Source organism: Columba livia, chromosome 1 (assembly GCF_036013475.1).
Source record: "Columba livia isolate bColLiv1 breed racing homer chromosome 1, bColLiv1.pat.W.v2, whole genome shotgun sequence".
Taxonomy (NCBI): domain Eukaryota; kingdom Metazoa; phylum Chordata; class Aves; order Columbiformes; family Columbidae; genus Columba; species Columba livia.
In genome coordinates, this window is record NC_088602.1 from 4,798,796 (window position 1) to 4,812,226 (window position 13,431).

The window sequence follows — 13,431 nt, forward strand, 5'->3', positions numbered from 1 at the left end:
TTATGTGCCTCATATTGTTTGTTTTCTTTTGTCATCTTTATTTTCTTGATTAAAAGCACATATCACTTCACCGGATGAGATGTCTTGGAGTCAAGCGTTTTCTCTCAGCAATGCTGCCTTCTTGAAATCAGTTGGTCACGTGGCAATTATTAAAATGTATATTAAGAAAATTCTAATGGCCAAAGGCCAACACTACATTCAAAACCTGCTAATACATCCAGGCAGATAAGTAAAATCAAAACAAAAAACACACACACACACACACACACAAACCCCAAAGAGAAAACCTCCAAAAGGAAAACTGTTCCATTTGTTTACTTCAATTTGAAGTAGATATTAAGAACATGAATGGACCAGTCGCGGTTTATTTGAAAACAAAAATATCCCTCCATCCTCTGACGCGCTGTTGTTCTGTGGTCAACGCCGTTCGGACAAACGCATTTCACTCAGAAAACTCCAACGGATGGTGAAAAACCTTGTCTGTCAAAAGTTTGCAGCACGTCAAGACGCCGTCCGACTTACAGACTGAGTTCCCAGCGACACGTCCTCCCGCCGTGCGGAGACCAGCGGATGAACTACGCGCAGGATCGCTTCACAAACTCGTGGCCTAGCGTGTTTCGACTGTCAAAAACGTCATTACAGTACACTTTACTGTACAAACACTTTAAAGGATGTTTATTAGGAAAGTCTGCAAGTCATAATGGATAGTAGAGTTCTTGTTTATGGTACCTTCTTGGCCTCTAATCATTCTGTTTGCCTCCTGTATTAAAATCAAACTGCTTTTCCATGAAGGTGATTACTAAAATGAGCTATGGTATGTTAACCTACAACTCACAAAATGCGACAGTACAGACATTAATTTTTTTTTTAACTGTCTGTTAAGTTGTAATCTAAGTTGTGAACATTTAAATATAATATATATCTCATATGAAAAAGCTAAAGCACAAGTGCTTCTGCATCCCCCCTCCCGCCCCCCACCTTGAGCCAAACCCACCCCAGTTCCGGTTTGGGCCCTGACCGATTTGGAATGCTTTCTTAGGCCACCCATTTCCACAAATTTGTACGCACTCAGGAAATATAAAGTCAAAAATATACAAATCTCTTGTTGTTATAAGGTTTTTGTGAGTGAAATTACCCAGGACCATGGACTTGGAAGGAGAAAAGGGGGGGGCGGGTTAAGAGAGGGAATTTACAGCAATCATCTTCAAAGTTCAAAACTGGTCACTTCACAGAAAGACTGCAGGACTGGTGAAATTCTTGCTTCTAAAAAGTGATACTGTAGTGGAGAATTTTCTAGGAAAAATAAAACAGCTTTTAATAACTGGCCCGCTGGTATGAGCTACCGTGGAATAAATTAGCACAAAAATGGAAGTCTTATAACTGTTCACTGTTACAGACGTAATCAACAAGGTCAGTCACTCTCAAAAGTTCATCTTCGTCTTCCTCCGGCCCTACCGCCTCCTGCCCGCTCCCCGTGCCGTTGGGCGCCAGGCTGGCGCTGGCCGTGCTGTCCTTGGGCACCTGGGTCTTCTCGCCGGGTTTGCCGATCAAGTTCTCAATGGTTTTCCCTGGGCTCTGTCCGTTGGTGGAAGGCAAGTCCACCAGGCTGTAGTCCAAAGGGCTCTCTACTTTCCCTACATTATCAAAGTCATCTTCGTCGTCGCTTTCTATCCGGTAGCAGTGCTTCTTGGCGTTGTCTTGAGGAGCTTGCGGCGCTGGCAGCTTATTCGCAGGAGCGGGGTTTTCCGCGTTGTCGTTGGCGTTTTCGCAGTTGTCTTCGTCGTCCGTTTCGATTCGGTTCAGCCGTTTGCGGACAGGCCTCCCTTCATCTTCCTCGTCCTCTCCTTCCTCTGCAGAGTAGTCATCTGTACTTCGCCGGCGTTTTCGAACTAATCGCTTCGACCCCTTTGTGGATTCGTCATCCTCGGAGTTCTTAGATGTGTAGCTCTCTGGAATAAGCAGCAGACTTAAGGCCGTTAGCAAATCTGAGCACAACCGAAACAGTTACACTTTATTTTTCACCTTTCACACTCATTAAAAAGCCATTTCTCTCTCTCACCACACACATTTCCATCTCCTTCCTCAGTTTTCCCAAGTATGTCAAAATACTTGCATTATCACTACTTTTAAAATCAATTGCTCAAGAAGCAAAGACTAACAATTTGTTGATATTCTGGTTTCCCATATGAGGAACACCAGAGGCTTTGGAGGCTGATGTGTTCACCCCCAAAAACAATAACTGCATTCCAGGAATAACGCAGAACCGCATCCCTCATTTCACAGCACCCGCTTTACACCCTTCCAAAAACTAAGATCCCAAACAACAGCTGCACTATCATAAAAAGATATACATCTATATCTATACATGACTATTCCCCCGCCACTCCCAAATTATATACAACTTCTTCCAAAGCATGTAAATGCCGCCTAAATGTCACGTGAAGCTTGTTGCCCTTTAACAGAAGCCTATTGGGTTTTTTGGCAAACTGGAATATCGCCTACATGCTGCCAACCTTTCTGCTGACCCTTCATGGCTTCGGTGCGAAAAGATGGAGACAAAATTTAAACGGCAAACACCACTTGATGTCTCCATTAAAAATGCACGTGAATTGTTATTTTAAAGGGTATTATTTAATGTAGGTTTAAGTTGCGTAAGACTCTGTCAGAGTTGCTGTATTTTCAACAGAATTACACTTCAGTAACGTTGTTATGTTTTATAGCTCATCATGGGAGCTGTGGGAGGGTACTGCAATGGTACCCAGTGGTGCTAATTTTAATATGCAAAAAAATCAGTACCAAAAACACCTGAGGAAACGGGATTTCATGGAGAAAATACATTGTTAGGCAGCGAAAAACTCTCTGCAATTCTTAGAGAGCCTACAGATCCTCTTCCAAGAACAGAATATATTGAAGTATATGATCAAATTTGAGATATTATATGGTTATATTACATACTTGTTTCCCTTCATCTAAAAGGATCCGCTAACACTCTAAATTCAGGCCAGCACTTCCAAAACTTACCTACAAATCAGAGGTGCTCGGCATTTTCTAAGGAAGCCGAGCACCCATTGCAGCCCTAACGCTCAGCAGCTCTGAACGCCGGACCTGAGGTCTCGTAAGCTCACCCACAATGCGAAGCATCCAAAAGCTGCTTTTGTTAAAGTTAATTTTACATCTGAACGCACACCAGTCGCTCACGGTGTGACTCATGTTACGAGAGCAGGTTTCCTCTGTGCTTATCATGGGAGACTGAATGAATCTTAACCACCAGCACAAATATAATCAGGACACCAAAATGAATACTTTTTAAAAGAAGAGAATCTTTAAAGACTCATAGGATGAAGCTTTGTGGACTCTTAACAGAAAAGTGGCCAAACGGTTACATGAATGCCCGTTTTGGGATCCCAGCACAGTAAATTTGGACCTGGATGTCAGGATTAGGGACGATGATGACTTTAAGAAGTGATTGTAATGGTGCACCGTGAAGTACCAGTGGCCTGTTTCAGAAGGAAACAGTTTCTGAGAAACACCACAGAATTCTAGAAAGAAGGTTCTCCAAAAATCTCTGAATTATATACAGTTTTCATGCTAATGCTGATATATATTAGCTCCTTACTGTTTATTTTACCTTCACTATCTGAAGTGGAGAGCCTGCGTTTATGAACTCTCCTTAACTCCTTTCCGTATCGGACACTTTTCTGGGAGCCATCGCTTTCTGAATCTTCCTTATAATTAACTTGTCTCTTCTGATTCCGTCTTGATCTTCTCCTCCTGGTTTCCAGATAATCGTCGTCACTGTAATCTGTGTACTCACCACTCTCTGTAAAGAAAACAGTGATGTGAGTTACTTCATTACAGCAAAACTGCATTAATTTCGATAATAAAATCATGTACTCTTCCAGCACCGGAGCATCCCAACCATCATGGCTCATTACCCTGACCCATTTCAGGCTCATGGTATCAGTTCCAACCATCCATCACCAGCGTAGAATTGCCTGGTTTTAAAGTCTTCTCACAAACCTTGTTCCTGTCTCCCTCAAACTCCTCCAGAACAGGTTTCCTTCCAGTGTTTTTCTTCCCTCAGCTCTACTGGTGCCAAAGATGCCGCCTCTACAATTCCTGACAGCTGAAACAACCGTACTGAATCGGAGCTGATGATGCACGTTACTGCTGACACTGGAAAGTCCTTTCTGTTTTTAAAGTTAATTGTATTCTACTCAAACATCTTTAAGAATAGTAGATGAAAAACCACTGACAAGATGAAACTCCAGGTAAGACCTGAGTTATAGAATTTAAGTCTCACTTGATCGTGAGTTTGCTTAAAACAGAAACCGTACAGAAGAAACTTACCATCATTCACAGTTCCTCCTGCACCCATCTACTGCAGCTCATGTCTTTAAGAATTTAAGTTATTTGCATCACTTTAAACAGCCTTGAATCAACTTTAGCTGCTTTTTCACCAAGCTGTGCCAAAACAATGATCCCAAGATACATTTCTATACGTGTCACATACTGTTCCTAAGTTATTGATTGACATGACCACAGCTCAAAGTGACATCCTTTTTCCTTCCTAAAATGTTAAAGAAAGAATCAGAGCAGCTCAACAACCACCACCACCATCTTCTGAGAGAAACTCCCTCTCTGGAGACCGAACACAAAGCCGCTCGCAGCGCACCTTATGTCTTTAGCTCAAAATAGGGTTAAGGCAGGATCCTGAGGGACAACAACAGGGTAAAAGACCAAAATATCAGGACTATACTCTTAGATATGTAAGGAATCAGTTATTTTATCATGGTTGTGTGTCCACCAGGAAACAAACAGTTGCTCCTGGGCATTAGAGAATAAATGAACAACCTCTTTCGATTCTCCAGCTCAATGGTTTCAATCCTCCAGCTCCATAGTTAAGAGTTTACGATGGGTACAGTGACGCATTCCAGATAAGGAGAAACAACTATTGTCAGTGCATAAAACTATCGTCATCTATCCATGTGTGAACCCTCCTGTTGGAAATCAGCACTTCAAAGCAACTCAGGCCAACACGATCATCTACATTCTAGATACACATAAAACACCGGAAAGGTAACACACACTGCAAAAAGTTGAAGCTCCAGTGAACTTTGTACCTTAAATTCATAATAAAAATACGTAAAAATATCTGGGGCTTTCTAGGTTTGAGTCTCCAGTGAAGCAGAAACATGGAGGACAATCTTCAGATGTTTATCGTGAAAAGATAGAAGTGTTGCATAGGGATTACACTCAAACTTCAAACTGGGCAAACAGCAAACGAACTGGTTGAAGGACAAGTAGAACAAAGTGAATGATTCACTTCTCCTGTGATGCAAGGGTTTTTAGTTAAAAAAAGATCAAGAAAGGAAAATCATAGAAGAGACAGATTCAAGGTGTTATTACTTGCTTTCAAGCCTATCAGAGAACACAGAGTGCCAGAAAACTGAAGGAATTATTCTTCCATACAAAATGAGGGCTAATGTTCCTTTCAGAAGTTTCTTCAAAGGTATTTGGAAGGTCTTCAAGTAGCTAAAAAGTGCATTTTTGCCTCCATCCTTTCTCTTCCCTACAATCATGTTCCAAACAGGAAGGTACAGGGTAGATGAAACCATCCACAAAGGCATTTTGAATCATAACACAAGCATTCCTTTAAATATATAATTACTTAAAATGCTGAGAACCTCATACTCAATAGCAGTTTCCTGCACAACATTCGCAGCAGAATGAGCAGCAAAGTGCTTTAAAGCAAAAGTGACACCTTAGTTAGCGTCCGTCATTACAGGAAATCGAGACTTCCACTCTTCCTCTCTCCAGAGTATTTAATATATTTAAAGACTTCTTATGCTCACCAGATTCTCTGCTTGAATTCTCCTCAGAATCTTCATCTTCATCATCCTCAGAATATTTTTTCTTGACTGTTTTCCTTCGTAACCGCCTGCTTTGCCTCATGGGCCTGGAGACGTGTCGCCTGGAAATGCGGGCACAGAACTCCGAATCGCTGTCTTCGTTGGATGGCGGGTCATCTTCGCTTTCATCCAGATTCTCCTCCGATATCACAAACTCATCCTGAGATCTGTTCGAAGAGACACCACAGACAACAGAGACCGCTATCAGAAATAACAGATTGAATCGGTATTTCTATTTTACAAGTTAACGCATGAGCGCACTTGAACGGATCAACGCGCTATTAATTCTGTGAGATTTCCGCAAGCTACGCTCATTGATCGGAAATATCCAGCATATATAACTCAGGGTGCCACTGAAATGCCCTCAGCACAGTCACAGGTGAAAAACAAAGCTCAAAATTTGCATCTTTGTTGTATAGATTATCCATACACTTGGGAAATTGGCTCAGTGACTGGTAAAGCTTTAAGTGTTGATCATAAAGAGCCTAGAGCTCATGCTCCATTATGTTTCTTCACTGAGGCAGAAAGGATGTATAAAATTATTATTAAATTTATTCATGTTGGGAGTTCCCCAGACTGAATGATAAGAAATCCCACAGAGTTTCAGTTAGCTCAGAGCAATGCTCATTTAGCAGTTAAAGCTTCACATGACACACTGTTTTCTACAGTATAAACCACTTCTTTAGCTGTTTTCAAACTCTGTCTCCTAGAGAGCACAAATCAAGAGCTGTTTTCAGAACCTGCATGTCAAGTTTTGTGTGCTGCAAATGGGGAAATTTTACACTTCCAATTTTGAAATACCAATCAGGCCAAATAAAAATCCCACAAAATAGGACGTATTTTTCAAAAGGAAACAACCAGCCTCATTTTAGCTGTGTCTTTGTTATGGATTTCTGGTAGACAGTCACATCAGAAAGCTGTAGCATGGAGGGTGTTTGTCTCTTTGCCCACATAACAAGTTATAGGATGAGAGGAAATGGCCTCAAATTGTGCCAGGGGAGGTTCAGATTGGATGTTGGGAAAAAATTCTTCCTGGAAAGGGTGTTCGGGCATTGGAACAGGCTGCCCAGGGCAGTGGTGGAGTCACCATCCTGGAGGAGTTTAAAAGATGCGGAGATGAGGTTCTTAGGGACATGGGTTAGTGCCAGGGCTGGGTTAATGGTTGGACTCAACAACATTGAGGGTCTCTTCCAACCAAAATGATTCTACGATTCTATCATCAGTCAAAGGATTCAGCTGCTTCACTAACATAACCACGTACAGAACCCCCCAGTGCAGCCTCATACCAGTAGCATTCCCAGAACACCTTTTACTTAAAATACAGATTGGATTGTTTGAGCACGTGTATCCAGAGTGCGGTTTTTCCCGTACAATGATGTTCCTCTAAGCCAGGAGGACTTTTGCTGGCACTGTGCAGAGCTGTTCCATCACCGGGCACGTGCTCCAAATGATCATTTCAGAGTCACAGGAGCCTGTAGCGGTCTGTGACTTGTGGTGGAAGTTAAACTGCAACCTTACCCATCGCTGATCTTGAATTCATCCTCACTCTCTTCTTCATCCAGATTACTGTCACTATCCAGGTCATTTAGTCGCCGTCGTTTCTTGCGCCGTGCTGCAGCAGCTCTTTGCGGTCGCTTGTTTTCTTTCCTTTCCTCCTCCAGGATTGTGGAAATGTCTTTTCCACGGTGACCTGTGATATTAGACATGTCTTTGCCTCTCCCAATGCCTGAATTCAGTGATAGAAAAGGGGGGGGGGAAAAAGAGCAAGTTGATTTTTTGTTTATACATGTCTTCCATGCCTATAGCCTCAGGTTATTCTCTGTAAAGCAGCATATTTTGTCATGCAAGACTGTTTCTGGAGTCTTGTTCTTGACACATACAGCCCCAGCTGTGGTCACCTGGAAATACTGAGGTCCATGTGGAACAAGGTCCACATCCATTCTTATACTCAACCCCACCCCACGTTATTGCCTAATGCTTTGTGAATGGGCAGTTATCAGAAAATACATCATCTTCATAATGATTAAAACACTTCTTGGGAGATGAAGTGTTGCAGTTGCTGTTTGGCCAGGGAGTGGAGTTCCTGAAAAGCTGGTTTTACTGTTGAGACTTCACTGGGTTTATTATTTTAGTATCTTTCTATTGAGGAAAGGCTGAGAGAGCTGGGGCTGTCAGCCTGGAGAAGAGAAGCTGAGAAGGGACCTGATCAATGCTGATCAATATCTCCAGGGTGGGTGTCAAGAGGATGGACCAGACTCTGTTCAGTGGTGCCCGATGACAGGATGAGGGACAATGGGCACAGACTGAAACACAGGAGGTTCCATCTGAATACGAGGAGAAACTTCTTTACTGTGAGGTGCCAGAGCCTGGCCCAGGCTGCCCAGAGAGGTTGTGGAGTCTCCTTCTCTGGAGACATTCAAACCCACCTGGACACCTTCCTGTGTGATCTGCTCTGGTGACGTTAGCAGGTGGGTTGGACTGGATGATCTCCAGAGGTCCCTTCAACCCCAACCAGTCTGTGATTATACAGGTGTGTTACAGACACACACTGTTCAGATTGTCTGTGTACATCCACCGAGCTCCTGAAAACTGGTGTCTTTGTGGAGATGCCACAAGCCAAACAAGTGAGGGATGATGGTTCATGGCAGTTTTCTCCACGCAGAAGCACAAATCCATCTACACCTCTCAGATACTGTTCAAGATCTCCCTTTTGGATCCCCTATGTTGCCTTAATAGGCAACAAAGAACATAATTTCACTTTATTCATGTACAACTGAGAAGTGCTTATAGATCTGAGTTAATATTTTTCAAACCACTTTGTAGACCCCGGCTTTAAAGCAGACCAGTTCGTGAACCCAGTTTTCACAGGTGACAGATGTCAATAGCACCAGCTGCCATTCCAACCTCAAATCCAAAACTCTGCAAATTAATTGTAAGAGTCTTCTTGTCATGCTTAGCCATTGCATTCATATATCAAAACATTTACAAGCTGAATTTAACTATCAAGACCAAATCAATTTTGGTGTCTTTTGGCAGCCTGACATGGCCATTCCCAGGAGAAATTATTGAGTTTGATTCCAAAAACACAGCAGTAAAAGTGGAAACTACAAAGTGTAAGGGGGAGGACTATATTTGTTGCTTCTGGTATCAAAATACATTTGGTCTTAATCTTCTTATCACCACTGTAATGAAAATAAATATCAGAAACATACCTCCTCCATCAGCCTCCTTGATATCATCTTCAATTGCCTCATCAATTGCCTCGTCAAATTCATCAAACCTAAAAGTAACAGCTTTCATTTACCACTTGGAAGCACACCCTAATTAAATTATCTTATGAAAACATACCTCAAAAGCTAAAACTGTTCTAAAGAAATCACACTGCACAGACAACAGGCTGGATAGATAATAACAGAAATAATGGGCTGGATTGATGATAAAATAGCAATTTTTATTTAAGGTGTGTTTATTTCTACTTGCTAGCATATTATTCACCATTGCCTTCCTGTCTTCTTATTGATCTATGTGAACAGAAAACCACTTTCATTTTACATAACACATCACTGAATTTAACAATAGATAATTGCTGAAAAGCACCTAAAGTAAAATTATTCATCCTCAATGTTCCTTGGAAACTTATTTTGGATCACTTCTTTCTCCTCTTAAAGCTCGCGGTAATTATACTTTAGGGATCTGCAGCATGCTAAACTGAACAGATAAAATATACTGTACACAGTAGAGACAAATATACATATATACAAATAAGTTAAAATGTCATTTGCATAACGTCCTGGTTTTGTTAAAAAACACGTTCCTCTTTTAGTGAATTTGCCTGTCAGCTAAAGCTTCATATCAGCTGCATTTTCCTGGAGAACCAGATACATGTTTTGGGAAACATAGCAATGGAATGTGAGGTTATTGATAAGCACAGAGTGACATTTCACAAGAGGGACAATGAGAAACAGGTGACCAAGAAACTGACCAACTGTATATAACATCCCATTCACGTGAATACTTCATATAAAAGTGGGAGATCATGAGCATCTAGTCCCCTTTTCCCTTTTGCTTATGGCTGACATTAGGACAGGACCTTGCTAGTCATCCCTGTGAACTGAGGCCAGTGACAGACTGAATCCAGCTCCGGTTGGCTGCAGAGTCCAGTCCAGGACTTCGGGTGCCAGCTCTGCAGTTGCTGAGACTTTCAAGATTGGTTTTGTATATTTTGTATTATTTTCTCTATTTTTATTAGTAGCATTAGTAAAATGCTACTAAGAGGGAGGGGAAAAAGGAGGAAGGGAGGGAAGAGAGGATGTTAACAATACATCTACCAGGGTTTTATTGTCACCCCGCAATCAAAACCTCGACACATAACTAAACAGGACAAACAAAAGCAAAATATTTGAGTACATCTGTCCTGCAGCAGCTTTTATAAGAGTGCTTAAATCTCTGCATGCTGAGGAATTCATTTAAAAGGAACAGCAAAGGGAGGAAAAGGGATCCCGTCCTTTTACACAGATGACTTCAGTTTGTTTCTTCAGTTATGAATTTACATCCCATAAAACAGGATTGTTACCTGTATCACGCCTTGAGATACAACATGCTGAAGTCTGAATTTCATTAACGATGTAGGAAAGACATTTTATTTAGATGTAAGCTTTTCTTCCCATTTAAAAATTATTAAATTATTAATTTTATTAAACTATTATTTTTTAGATTATTAGATTTTTTTTTTTTTTAATACGAACAACTAATAATTGGACAATACTTTGATTAAAGATTCAGTTTCTCAGTCACAAAAGAAACATTATAATTTATCTTGCTCTTCCATAGTAACATCCAGCAGAACAAGAAAATAATACATCTAATATTACTCTGTATTTCAACAGTAAGCAAAACCACTTTTTCCCTTAAAAACCAGGTGATGGATTTGGAGTCTCTCTATATTCCCTAAGAGCAACCGCATGGTATGTTCAAGGCAGCTTTACTCAGCAAGGAAGTAACTCTGCAATTATTCCATCAATAAGAGTAGTTCCACACGACTCAAATGTTATTTCCCATCTATACCACTAAAACAAACCAACAAACCCTCTCTTTAAAATGTGAGAAATCACTTAACACTTCCAAATCACCCCTAACAGCCTGAGCTCCAACATGAGCAGCCAGCTCCTTGTCCATTAATAGGACGTAATTGCTGCTAATGCTGCTGCTTTATTCCCAATGCAGATTTCTGACAGATGACTCAGGTGACAAAGGGTTTGCATCTCTTTAGAGAACCAGATTTGTCTGTCAGTGGAATAAGATGTTCAGCATTCATTAATATTAATATTTCCCCCAACTGAAGGAAAACATCCACAATTCCCACTGCCACCAGCAGCGGACACAGAAACCTGAAGTAAGCGCAAGATTTTCACAAAGTTGTGTGTATGACTGAGTCACTTTGTATCAGAAGATCAACTTTTTTTCAGAGCAACATTATACAAAACATTATTTCCAATTAAAATTACTGTCTTTGCACAACACGTCACACCAGAGGCCTGATAGGCAAGATCTTTATTCTCTTGCTCAGGCTGAGTTTTCTGACTGACCACAACTTGAACCATGGAGCACCTCAAGGTATTGTTCAGAGAACCGTTTATAAACCACTTTGGTAACACACCAAGAACAAAAGATAATATAAAGATCATGCCGAATTTTGTAAACTTCAGTGACCTGTTCTACTTTGAGAATGCAGAGAGTCTAAATATCTTGGAATTCTAATTTACTAATTGCATTTTTATCACAATTTCCCTAAAGAGTTACAGACCATTTTTAGACACACTGTCTCAATTGCATTTTGAATTTCATGCCCCTTTCATGTATAGAAGCCATAAATGGGGGAGAAGAGAAATGGGAATTTAAGGCCTTTACACACAAGTCTGCCTTCCAATAGAAAGGAGAGGTACAATTCGCTTGCTTTAACCTGCTCCAGAAATTCCAGTAATGCCAAAGCCTTCTCCAATATTCCTGAACAAAGTACCATCCATATTTTCTTCATTTAGTGCATTATCCCTTCACTAGACCATCTCACCTGCACCTTTGCATTACCGCTGCAAGCACAACCGGTATTCAGAGGAAAGAACAAAACCACTTGAGTTGGGGCTCGCTTTTCAATGTAAAAGTGCGTATGAAAACCAATGGGTTGCTTAAGAAAAACAACAGTGTGAGTTTTCTTGGGTTTACAAGCTATTTAAAAGAGCTGCCGACCTGTAGCTTATGCACTTGCGGGTCCTGGTAGACCTCCTTTCAAGCAGCTTTGATTTGGGCTTTTTGGAATCTTTCTTCTTTTCTTCCTGGCCTTCAGGTATTTCTGGCTCCTGTTCACATAACACAGAAGCGTCAAAAACGTTTTATCTCCCCAAACCCTCCACGCTCGTGACTGAACTCGTATGATACCGATATTTGTATGATCTAGAAAACGCATCCACCCAACACATTTTCCTTTCTAATATATTCATAATGACTTGTTACAGCAGAGTTCACATGAACAAGTGCACATATTGCCCTTATTGGCAACATAATTTTGCAAATACAATGTTTAAGGGTTCAGGCTTGTGGTTGTGCTACAACACTGATGGTGCCTCAGGTGCTACTTGCAGGACTAATAAATGCAGCAGCTGAACAAATTACTGGTGGCATCTCTGCATACCGAGCACAGGGACACCTTGACATGCTGCAGCCTCAAAATTCCACACAGGTTCATTTTATGACATCATTTCCAAGTTATTGATTAAAAAAATCTGCCCGCAGGCTTAATTTATCAAATACTTGCTCCCAGCCTGAGACTCTTCAAGTTTATTAAAGGTGTTATTTTTCTGCTATCAAGAGACAAGGAGATAGTTTGCTTTATTATAGTCAAAGTCTATGTTTAAAACAAACAATAGTTTCATTTTAAACTATTATACAAGGAACAGATTATAATCTCCGACAAAGACATTTGGGTAAGACTTAAAGGAATCACTTTAAAATACATTTAAGAAGTGAGAAGAGGCCATTGTCCCCAAATAAAAACATCTTCCCTCTTCTGTAAAAGCATCTGATAATAAAATACTAAGTGTTTATACTTTTTAACCATATGTGACTTCAATATACAATTCTTGGAGACAAATGTAATACTTATCATAGATAATACATATGTTCCCTGAATCATAAGCCAGAAACATTTGTTTCCATCAGTTCCAATGGAAAGCTGTGACAATTAGCTCGGATCTAGATAATTATACAGCAGACAAGAGTGTTAAATAAATTGAATCCCACCTTTATAAACTACAGATTAGCAAAACCCAACTGTAATGGGTGGGGAGGTGATTCTGTGATCCTGTGTGACACCAGTTGGCTCTAATAAACATGATAAATATCCCTTGTTTCCTCTGCTAAATTCAATCTCAGTCTAAAACACAGAGCCTAGAATTATTTCTGACCCGTAGATAGATTGATTTTCCCTTCCAAGATGCTGCTGGCACTTCTGACAAAGCACTAAGAA

The 13,431-nt window shown here is 40.7% G+C and overlaps 1 protein-coding gene across 1 annotated transcript in view; it reads right to left on the reverse strand.

The window, feature by feature from the left end:
* Positions 1 to 299: 299 nt before the first annotated feature.
* RSF1 (remodeling and spacing factor 1) overlaps positions 300 to 13,431 on the reverse strand; it is a 61,372-nt gene continuing 48,240 nt past the window's right edge. The window contains exons 11-16 of the mRNA XM_065076304.1: positions 12,156 to 12,265; positions 9,125 to 9,192; positions 7,431 to 7,638; positions 5,856 to 6,079; positions 3,629 to 3,820; positions 300 to 1,949 (exon numbers count right to left, since the gene is read on the reverse strand). Of these exons, the coding sequence (XP_064932376.1) occupies positions 1,375 to 1,949; positions 3,629 to 3,820; positions 5,856 to 6,079; positions 7,431 to 7,638; positions 9,125 to 9,192; positions 12,156 to 12,265 (1,377 nt within the window). The 3' untranslated portion in view covers positions 300 to 1,374. The remainder of the gene's footprint in view (positions 1,950 to 3,628; positions 3,821 to 5,855; positions 6,080 to 7,430; positions 7,639 to 9,124; positions 9,193 to 12,155; positions 12,266 to 13,431) is intronic.